At 34.4% G+C, this 11,847-nt stretch overlaps 1 protein-coding gene across 1 annotated transcript; it reads left to right on the plus strand.

The window, feature by feature from the left end:
• Positions 1–8,856: 8,856 nt before the first annotated feature.
• Positions 8,857–11,593, plus strand: LOC143910312 (autophagy-related protein 13 homolog). The gene is made up of 2 exons (XM_077428729.1): positions 8,857–9,080; positions 9,198–11,593. Exon 2 carries the CDS (start codon positions 10,032–10,034, stop codon positions 11,208–11,210), a length of 1,179 nt encoding a protein of 392 aa, XP_077284855.1. The 5' UTR covers positions 8,857–9,080; positions 9,198–10,031; the 3' UTR covers positions 11,211–11,593.
• The last annotated feature ends 254 nt before the right edge of the window (positions 11,594–11,847 follow it).

The following is an 11,847-nucleotide window of genomic DNA, read 5'->3' on the forward strand; positions in this document are numbered from 1 at the left end:
ACGCGGTTAGACAAACATGCGACTTTAGTGCGCTCATATTGGCTACGGCTAGGGACTTTATTGCAATCGAAAAGCCAATGTACGGGCTAATGTACGACCACTTCAACTAGTTGAATCAACACAACCAGTTAGCCGTAATTATCTTGTCGAATTAACGATTGTTCGGCAATAAATTCCAAACTATTTCCTACTTTTCCTTTCGAAGCACCTCACTGTTACGCGAAATTGGACTCGGATTATTAACGCCTCCCTGATAAAATACAAAGCTGAATGAAATTCCATACAACGGCGAATCAATTTTTTTAACTAGCAAAACCATCTGCTGTAATTCGAAATGTTTTGAAAGTTTTTTCTGCAGTATGAAATAAATTTTCTACACAATATATGTATGTACATATAAACAATATGATCCGCCTGGTGCGATATTTGCTGATATTGTATGGAATCGAGATATGGGCGCTAAAAGAGAGAAAGGGACATGTTAGATTCCTTTGAAATGTGGTCTGGATACGGATGCTGCGCATTCCATGTGCCGCACGACGCACGAATGTGGAGACATGGAGAATGGAGATCCTCAAAGAGCTAGCAGTTTCAGGGAGGCTTTCCATAAAAATTAATATTTCCTACTTTGGCCATATTGCCAGGAAAATCTTGAGGTTTGTAGTCACCGGAACAATATAGGCGAAAACACACTGAGTGGTATGGGACGTCACTTCCCTGGCTTGTAAATAGTGGGTGTTCCTTGACCGTAAACAATGGATGTTCCCCAAATCGATTCGGGTGTAGTTTCACGTGCAGAATGTATATGTTTGGGAGGTCGCACGTATGTATATCCATATGCAACCGACAAGTTTCTTCTACATTTCTTCAAATATGGAATCCACCGTTATCGGTCTGTCAAGCAAGGATAAATACAAGGATAAAATATCACTGTGTACCATGGGCTAGGGTGCTGCGTTTTATTCGCATGCTTAAAAGTATCTAAAAATGAACACGTACAACGTGTCACTCAGTGTGTTTTCGCCCTATATGAAGGCTAGTGAGAGGACGGTCTCCCATAAAATAGTCAGATCAAATTAAATAACTGACGAGATCGTCCCTAAACGCTGCTTTCAACATGGCATATAATCAGGAGGAATGGAGGCAGGTCATCCAACGGAGCCCAGATAACAGAAATGACCACGACGCTCAGTGTTGAGCAAACGGGAAAGAAGAAGATGAAGAAACAAAATGAAAAAATTCAAGTTTCCGAATTGTATATCAGACTATCAAAGAGGATAAAACAGCGCACACCATTCATAAGAGCTCAGAATTGCATTGGCGACATTCTTTTACATATACCAATTTGGTCACTCGTCCGCCAATTTGGTCACTCGAATGTTGCTACTGGACTCAGCCTGTGCTTATTTTTATCGTGTCAACCCAGTATTAGACAATATTATCAATAAATCGTTTAAGTATGTACTATTCATATGTTAAACATAACAAAAAAAAATACGGCTATTTTTTTGTATATATTTTTTGATACGTACATACATGTAATATATCGCACCAAAATTTCGTATAGCTGTCAAAATCTTCGTAGTTGACCGTATTCCAGGACAGCTCGTATGTGCCGTTACCGAACTCAATTTTTTTGAAAGCTCTCGGCTCCCGTAAGATTTCCTTCTGAGAAGGAATGATCATGTAAGTTTGATCCTCAGAGTGCCCGACAGTATTAAACGATTTGATAGTAATTTCGACCTTATCCAACTTTACCTGAAGATCTTCGATCAATGTGTTTTGTTAGTGACGACGTATGGATGTGCAATTTGGACATTGAACGCCAAGTTGCTACAAAATCCAACGCAATAAAAGAAGTGTGGAACGTTGTATGCTTGACATAACGAGGAAAGATAGGAAACGGAATACGTGGGTGAGAAGTATGACAAGGGTAGTGGATAGAGTGAAGAGATTGAAATGGCAATGGGCAGGTCACGTGGCTAGAAAAATGGACGAAAGGTGGACAAAAGAAGTGCTAGAATAGTACCCGAGAGAATGCAAAATGGTAAAAGGAAGACCGCAGGAAAGATGGGTAGACGAAATTACATATAATGATAATGTACATGTAATATAGCATGTTAGTTTTGAAAAAAATATTACAATCGACTTTATTTAATTTAGCAACACTAGAAGAGACGAAAACAAAGAAGAACTCAAATACTGCCATCAAAATATTTCCTTCCCACCATTTTGAATTCTCTGAAATTATGCTTTAATAATACATTATATGAATTTAAAACAATGATAATAAAATGTCAAGTAACTAAACGACTGGGTTTATTCGCAAACTACATATTAGATATTTTTAGACACCCGACCCAACTACTAATTCACCGATGAAAATTCTCCACCCCCTCAAAGTGTAATAAATTTAAATGAAATCATCCTAAAAGTAAATAATGTCCAACGAGAGTTCGATATTTCGACGTATCTTAATCTTGTATATTCACGAGAGTGAACAAAATATCACGCATACGTATTATATTGAATGTGAAAGATTTTGCCACTTATCTTGCGGGATTACCGTGAGTCTTATCCGTTCATGATTGAACCGAAATATATTTTCAGAGACGCAGCCATTTAATCTTCAGCACGCGTACACGAAAATCGCAAATATAGTAGTTACTGCTCATATTTATGAGCACGTTTAAAAAATTCCGGCTTATGTGAGTTTTCATCATAAGCGTCCGCTGATAATGACGTCATATATGTACAGAAAAGTTGATATTATATATTGTAAATACATACAATGAGTACTATCAATCTGGCTATATCATTTTACAGTACTGTATCACACTACTACTTATTTTTAATAATATTTTTTATATGCCTAGTTTTGTGACAGTTATAATTAGGACCGAGGCGAGGAGGGGGGGGAGACTATAAATTCCCATATAAACTTGTAGAGTGAAAACATACTGAGTGGTATGGGACGCCATGTGTCCTTGGCTTCCCGCTGTGACCGTAGATAGTGGGTGTTCCCCAAACCCAATTCGGGTGTACTTGCACGTGTAGAATGTACATACATATGTACATATGTATATGTTTGGGAAGTCGCACGTGTATGCATATCCATATGCAACCGACAAGTTTCTCCTACATTTCTTTAAATATGGGATTCACCGTTATCGATCACTGTCAATCAAAGATAAAATATCAATGAAAACATTCCAGGGGGTGATTTTTGGGACAAGCATATGGGCTAGGGGTGGCCAGTTTAGCCAGCAGTTTTGCTTAATGGTAGCGTATATATTTAGCACCACTGAGAACAATGGTTCGAGTCGTCAAAACTGCTGGTGAGATTTGGGGGTTTTGTGACTCCAAATCGATCGTTTCTCTATCAGAGTTTGCCAATTTTATCTGATCATTGTTGAAACGGTTCCTGAAAATTGGTAATAGATCATTTCCTGTTGTCATAAATCTGTGTGTATAATTTGTAGAAATTATGCACAGTAATCTGAAATCTATAGACATCTCTATAATTTTGTGTTTATTATGTGTATAAAAATTGTAATAATAATTGTGCACAAAATCTAAAAATAATCCATAGATGTCTCTATGATTATCATTTCTGTACTTCATTAATTATTATTCTGTATACTATGTATTCTGATTGTATTGTTGTATTCTGACCGTTATCGAATAATCGTCGCATTGGAGCGATATGTAATGACGAGTGTACATTGATTGTAATAAATAAATAATAAATAATCCCACTCATTGTCTTTTCACCCTTAAGAGCGCGGTCCGAAATGGTAAGTGATGTAAGCGAAGCCTGCAAGTTCCTGCCTGCCCAGCGGTGATGAATTCGTCGGCAAAATTCGCCCGAATTTTTTCTCGCTGCCTATGGTTAAAATAAATAAAATTGTTGACCGATCGTTATTCATATTCGTAATTATGTACATATAAACAGGAGTATATGAGTTCATATGATATTATTTTTAATTGATATCTAGATTCATTATTTTTATCGATGTACATATAATATAATAGATTGGAGGAAGAATCGTTATTGAAATGAAGGATATCGATTATCCATTATGGTCTGAGAACAGCAACCACCTTTGACACGCAACACCAGCTGAAAAATAAAAACCCCACAAGGGGAAAACTGTGACTTTTCTTTTTTTGTCGTCAGTTAACGACCATAAATTAAAGTGCGCAGCGTTGTCTCCAAGGAATCGTCGACCGTGGCAGTCGATAGAATAGAACCTCGGGCTATGCAATTTTATAGACATTTTGCTAAGATGCATACCCAATTGTACTATGTTTTATCGCGACCATAACCGTCTGATTAGTCTGGGGTCTAAATCAATGCAAAAGAATCAGCAGGAGGACCGGAAGTCGTGTAGTGAACACGCTTGTTTATCGTTCGATTTACTTTGTCACCGATAACAATTTACATAATGAATAACATTAGTTAAAACAATCCTATGACAAGTGGTGAGAAATATACGCACCCAGCAGTGGCGTAACTACTATATGTATAGCGGGGGTAAGCAATACTTACTTATGGGTTCACGGAAATAGGGGGCCATAAATCGACAAAATAATCGTTTTGCGGGAATGCAGGTAGTGAAAAACTATTTCGGTTTTCTTGAACCTAGGAAAATTATTTATATGCTGGAAAAAGATATTCTAGACCATTGTTTGAATCGAAATTTCCAGAAGTTTTCCCAGAACAATTTGAATCTCAATTTACACATGTACTTTTATTAACAAAGAAAGATCTTTTTGGAACAATAATCATAAAGCAATTTCCAGAATAACTTATTACCAATTACAGTTGTTTGGAGAGTGATTTTTCAGAAGTATGTATATACCGCATTCATGCTATTTTTTACTCTTCCGGTAACTGTCACTAGTGTAGAAAGAACATTCAATTAATTAAAATTAATTAAAGAATGCGAAATAAATTCGATCGGTCAAACCAGACTCAATGAACTATCTTTGCTTTGAATTGAGCACAAAGAAGCAGCCAAAATGGACTTCAAACAACTAATTCATGATTTTGCAAACAGTAAGCTTCGAAAGAAGAAATTTTCAAATAGGTGAGTTAAATTAAGAAAATTATATTATGTACCTATATATTAACAATAATTATATTAATATTAATACTGCGCTGCGTAACCAAAAATTTGGTATTTCAATTTAAAAATTCGAGGGGGGGGGCCTTGATGATTTTCTGCATACGGGCCCAAAATTCCTAGTTACGCCACTGGCACCCAGTACATCAGACTTTTTCAAAATCAAAACATATAATATTATATGTATAAGGCATTCTCATTATTCTTCCAATCCCACATTATCTGGAGTAACTTTTATCCAATGAATTCTGCAAGTTTTTTCTTAACACAAATCCCCTGTACCTATCGTATTCCATTCCTCTATACTATATACCTACATATATAATATACCCCCTCGGGTAAAATTCGAACACTTTCTTTAAACAACATATGAAAATGTTCCTATATCTCTTGATAAATATTTCATTTGCCCCAAATTTCCATTTTTCCTTTTTTTGAATCGTACGTACATACATATGTAGATGGTTATGTTTGTAAGACAAATACAATGTAATCAAAATATGAATAATACAATTTGAACATAACACACACAACTCACCGCGCTTAGAGGCTCTCAAGAGTGGTAACAATGTTTCGAAATTCAACGTCTTTTGTATTTTGGAGAATAATAGAGATTTACCCCCAAATTTGAGGAGTTTCATACGAAAACATAATTCCGGATGTATTCAGAGAATGCCGCATAAACATGTTTAAATAACGAGCTTTCTCTCTTTTTGTCCCCACTCCCCATACAATTTCCACCTCCTTATAGTTGCCTAAAATTTAATATATTGTATAAGCGTGATATATAAGTTCTAAATATAAAATACGAAAAGTATTTATTATTAAAATTTGTTTTAAGTATGCTCAATAAAGTCTCAATTACCAATCATACGCGTGTACTTAATTAAGGTCAGGTTTTTTGTCGTGACGAGATGTTGATGTGTAGGTATGTGCACTTTTAAAAAATTCAATGACATTTCAAGGAAGCCAAGAAGGGGAAAACTTTATGAGTTTGACATTTTTCGTTTTAATATATTATAATATGTAGGGCAGAGATTTTTTTGTGGTGAAAAAAAATCTCGAGCAGTCCTTCAAAGATGGAAAACTTTTTAAAAAGTTATTTTATATTAAAATACTTTGATGTTTTTTATTATATAAATAACCGTTCACATTCTATGTGTGTATATGTAATATTTCATACGATAAACATTGAAGTATATATAAACATTAATCTTTTGAAAACAAAAAATTTGATTTATAACATAAATAATTTAGTATTCAAAATTTTAACATTATAATAAATTATCATACCTTATATGTATGTAAGTCGTAAAATGACTTCACGACCATCAATTTAGAGTCACTGTCTCTTCATAATACTCGTATATACAACCATTTTGAAATATATATTTACGACAAGAAAATTTTTAGTGAAAAAACAAATGACAATATTTTTCTATTGTGTTATTGTAATTCAAATTTAAAATGATAATCGGCAATATAAAAAGATATTTTAAAATCGTTTTATCAACACACAAATAATTCGCAGTGTAATAGAATTTAGGCATAATCCACGTATTTATTATATACAGGGACGTCCCGTGAGTTAAGGCGGCGCCAATGGGCGAACTTGAAAATATATATAAAAAAAAATTTAATTATAAATTAAAATTACAATATTCCGTTTATGTTTTTTTATAAATATAATTTGACATTCAAGAATGAACCGTCATCCTCGACTGATCTTAGTTCATGCATCCTAATTATTTTCATTAAAACGGGTGCACCCCGTTTAATCGGCCCAACAGGTTTCCCCAAAGCGGCACCTGCTGTCAAACTTGTAGATACTAAACTTACTAAACTAATACTAAACACATTCTACAATGTGGGTACATTTAACAATCAACAAATTTGAGTTTGCGAGAAATGAAAGAGGGTGCCAAATAAGATTATATTGCATCCGTCATAACAAATAACTTAAATAAAAATGGCAAACTTTAACAGGAGATCTGGATTTAATAACTAACTAAGTATATAAATCGAATAATTACTCGATTCCACTCGGTGTTCGAGCTCTCGACCTCTCTTTTGATAAACAATAGTTTAACTATATTATTATTATGAAATTGTTTTTCGTCTGAATGATATTTAAAGAAGGGTAGCATTTTGATTTTTTTTAAAGGCGGTACATAGTCTAGAGCAGAGCGTCGCAACCTCTGCTCCCCGGCCGTTTTACTGCCACGAGCACCACTTCGATCTAACGCGTGCGAGTGAGATTGCGTGTGAGGGAGAAAACCGATGTTAGTTAACGTTTTGTCACCCATGTATGTACGGACTAGCTAGCGATTGCCGATGAAGTACATATGTATGTACGTAGCTGGCAAACTCGTATGAGTCGCAGTGGCGTAGCGAAGGGGGTGGTCCAGGGGGTCTGGACCCCCCCCCCCCTTGGCGAAGTGCAGTCGGCGGCAAAATATCCCACTCCTGTCGCAATTGAGCGTTTGTACCATTTTTAGATAGTTTTCTATCCCAAATCCATGACAGATTTTTAGGACGTGAACATATACTTGAAAATTTCCAATGTTTGCTTCCTGATGGAAAAAGCTCTCAACCATCAAGTGTTTTAAAAAATAAGATAAAGACTTCGAGGGAAATTTACAATCAAGATATATTTTGTGGGCCTTACATTCTAACTGGAGAGTTGAAAATGTGGTGGCAATATATAAGTACTAGTGAAAATCAGCCAAAAAACGCACTAGCTGCAATTGCAATTTGCAATCCTTCAATATTTACATACTTCTAAAAATTCTAGCAACACTTCCGGTGACAACAGCCACAAGTGAATGGAGCTTCTCCACACTACGATGACTAAAAACATATTTAAGAAATACGATGTTGGAAAATCGACTAAATGGACTTGCTTTATTAGATATTCATAGGGATATAAATTTTAGTGCAGAAAAAATATTAGATGAATACGCGAAGATTGGATTCTTTCAATTTCGTACTTTTTTAAAGTATTCGGTATTTTTATTTTATTTGAATTTTGTTCATACCATATGTTTATTACGTATTTACTTTATTTTTATATGTTGTGATTTTATATTAATTAAATATAAATTATCTTGCCTTTTTTCCTGTCAAAACCCCCCCCTTGACAAAATCCTGGCTACGCCACTGATGAGTCGTAAACAATGTGTGCCGCGAATATTAAGAGGTTGCGTGGCTCTGGTCTAGAGCGCGTCACTATGTTTATATGATATTATGTTTTTATGGGCTCGGTGATTACTAGTCAAATGTGAACCGGTTACAGGACAACGGGTTGCTCTAGATCGGTCACACGTGATCACCTGTCACACTAAACTGGTCACGAGAAAACTGGTCACACCCTAAAATCGGTCAACCAGTTTTCTCGTGACCGATTTTAGGGTGTGACCAGTTTTAGTGTGACGGGTGATCACGTGTGACCGATCTAGAGCGAGTGGTTGTCCTGTGACTGGTTCACATATGACTAGTAGTCCGTTTATCGTTTTTATGTCAATGTATGTATGGTTACACGATTTTCGTGAAACTTGGCGGCTTGAAAATACGAATAATATTAATAGACATACATCCTTTATATTAATATATATTTTTATTTTTTAGTATCATTAATAATATAGCGAAACAAGATAAAAACAAATAGATCGTGTAAAATTTGCTTATGGCCAAAATCGTAACGAGCAACGAACCGCAAGTGACGCGCAGTGCCAGCTGATTGACGACTGACAACGCATTTGTCCACACCGAGTCTGTATTATTTCGTCTATTTCCATATTTTTATATAATTAGATATTACACGGACACTCACACATCTCTGCAAATATCCAACTCTATGGAATGTGTCGTTTATTGCGACGAAATAATTAGTTTTCGCACGAGAAAAACTTTACCCTCCGCCAACTTGTGTACTGTATTCACCTTTGTTACGTAAGTATCCTCAGTTGTGATCAAAATATGTGTGTTTATAGTAATCATCGTTGTATTGTTCGATTTACAACCATATTGTTGTATTTTGTAATCCAAATGTGACGTTTATCATTTTAGGTTATGTTGTGGCCCGCTTTTGTAAACAACCTTCTTTGTCGTCCATGAACAATCAACAAAGCGTACTCGTAACATTTACACGCGCAGACATTGCATCGCAACTTTAATTGATTTCTAATTATAATCAATCACATATATTTACACAAATAAGATAATTATTTTCATACGATTGGTGCTGATATTGTGATTTCATGTATTAATTTTATAACTATTTAAGTAAATACTAAAATTTTATCGCAAGTGCTTCTATTAATAAGATTCATTAATTTTGCTTTCTAGAGAACATTTCACTGATTTATATACATATGAACGCTGATTTTTTTTTTTGTTTTTATAATTGATGTGTAATTGTATACGATTAATCACTTTTAATCAAGCAAGTGATTTATCGTGTATTAGTATATTTTTTATTGCCATCAATTAACTGAAGGATCGAATTTATTTATCTAAGATATTATTTTTCATCAAACCATCGTGTTTGTTTACATATACAAATGTATGTAAACGTTTACTACTTATGTGCATTCTATATTTGTTTTTAATGACCTGTTCTAATAAGCAATCATATCCGTTGACGTATAAAATTGATACACTGTTGTGTAATTAGTCAAGTTATCGTGCATAAAATCGGACGTTAAATTTCTTACATTAAAATTTAATTCTAAATCTTAAAAAAAACATATATATATATACTATATATATTCATTTATAACACACGTTTTGGTAAAAATATATCTTCAATGAAAGCTATTTATGTAATAGAAATGTAAAGCGACTATTGAAAATTTTAATTTCTTTAGTAATTTTAATAAAACAAAAGAAACCAATCGCAACATGGCGTCAAAAAGGGTGTCAAGCCAAGAAGCTCATGAGTTGGATAAACTGATAAAAATACTAGCTGTAAAGGCAATTCAAGTAGTTGTCCAGTCACGTCTTGGTAATAAAATTCGTACATATTGCAAGCCGTTCTCATATGCCAATGATTATTTTGGCATTGCCGTCAATTGTGTGCCTGATGTACTCACAGAAACAAAGAGAATTTTTCAGAATGTACCCATAACTAGCAGATTACCCTTGTCCGTCGAAATTTCGCTGAAGACAGCTGATGGAAATTCAATGGTTTTGGAGAGTTGGACCTTGGGTCTAATTCCAAAGGCTACCTATTCAAATCCTAAAGTGTTCAATCATTTATTTATCAGGATGAGTTTGATGCTCAAGTCGCTCATATCCATCACGAGGGTGATGCCAGCCTACAAAATGTCAAGGAAACAAGATGCAGATTCGTATACCATTTTCTATAAATTGCATTTGGGAGAGTATGATAACCGTAGCTTGGGAGATGACTTTAAAGAGTTCAAATTTAGCAGACTTACATGTTGTAGAGGCATATTGTTCATGTCTGTAAAGTATAGAACCAACATGGTGATAGCTCCACAACAAATTTCAAACAAAACTGCAGAAGTAATAGCCAAACCAAAGAGGACAGTTGATCTCACCAAACCTATGAAACTTGGAGCTTTCGTAGACACGACGAAAATAAAAGAATTCACTGATTCAAATTTGGTATTTCCCGATGATCCACCTTGCAGTTGGTTATTAGAACTCGCTCAAGGGCAATACGATTGTGAGTATATGAAAATCAATGAAGTTGAGATTGACAATAAAGCTGAAGATGCACTTCAGGCTGAAGAAGAAAAGAAAAATATCAAAATCGAACGAAAACGAACATGGACGATCAACGACGATGATGATAGCAAATTTATGAAAGAACTCAATTGTCCCTTTGCTACGGCAAGCCCTATTGGAGAATTGGCCATATTTTATCGAGAATTCTACCATGCTCCTCCCTTGCAAGCCTTTGAAGATCTCGAGTTGAATAATTTAGCAATCGAAGATATCTGTGATGATCCGCATGTCGATGTTTCGAAACAGATCAAAAAACTTGAAGATTCCCTTCAAGATTACGATCAAATTGTAACCGATCTATGCCAATACTCTAACGAGTACATTTAATTGTATTAATTATTTGTTCAATCGTCTAAATATTTTTGATACTGATGAAACGAATCAACATCGTTATGTTTGAATCTCTATAATGTAGAAATTGCTGTTCTGTAAATATTTTGTCATTCCACGTAATTCACAATGTTTTTATATATGTACTGATTTTTACAAAACTCCTTTACGTTTCATTTACAGATACAAACAATATAGCTTTATATGTTTTATGATTTGTTTACAGTTCGGTATTGTAACTGAAAATAGTTCTTATGTCAAAGCTGTTAATTTGTGCTGTGATAAATTTATTTCGTTTTTAAGTTACTTGACTGTTTTGTTTAATCAACTTAGCCAATATTAATTATGTATTTTATAATTTGAAATAAAAATTTTGTGAAATTAGCATTATTTTTTTACTCCAAAACTATCAACAAAAATTGATTACACGTAATACAATCGCAAACAAATTTTTTATACATAGCAACACATTGATATGTAATACTTTTTCCACTTTTCGAGACAGAGCTAACATCTTATAAGATGCAAATAATTCACACAAAACACTTGGAACGTTCATGCATATTTCACTCCTAAACTATATATATACGTTTATTCTCGGAAAAGCGTCCCTGCTAAATACTTTCATGATAAT

This window comes from Arctopsyche grandis, chromosome 4, assembly GCF_051622035.1.
Source record: "Arctopsyche grandis isolate Sample6627 chromosome 4, ASM5162203v2, whole genome shotgun sequence".
NCBI classification, from domain to species: Eukaryota; Metazoa; Arthropoda; class Insecta; order Trichoptera; family Hydropsychidae; genus Arctopsyche; species Arctopsyche grandis.

Bases quoted from the DNA above. Each gene is read 5' to 3' on its own strand.
- LOC143910312 (XM_077428729.1), top strand. From the start codon at position 10,032: ATGGCGTCAAAAAGGGTGTCAAGCCAAGAAGCTCATGAGTTGGATAAA.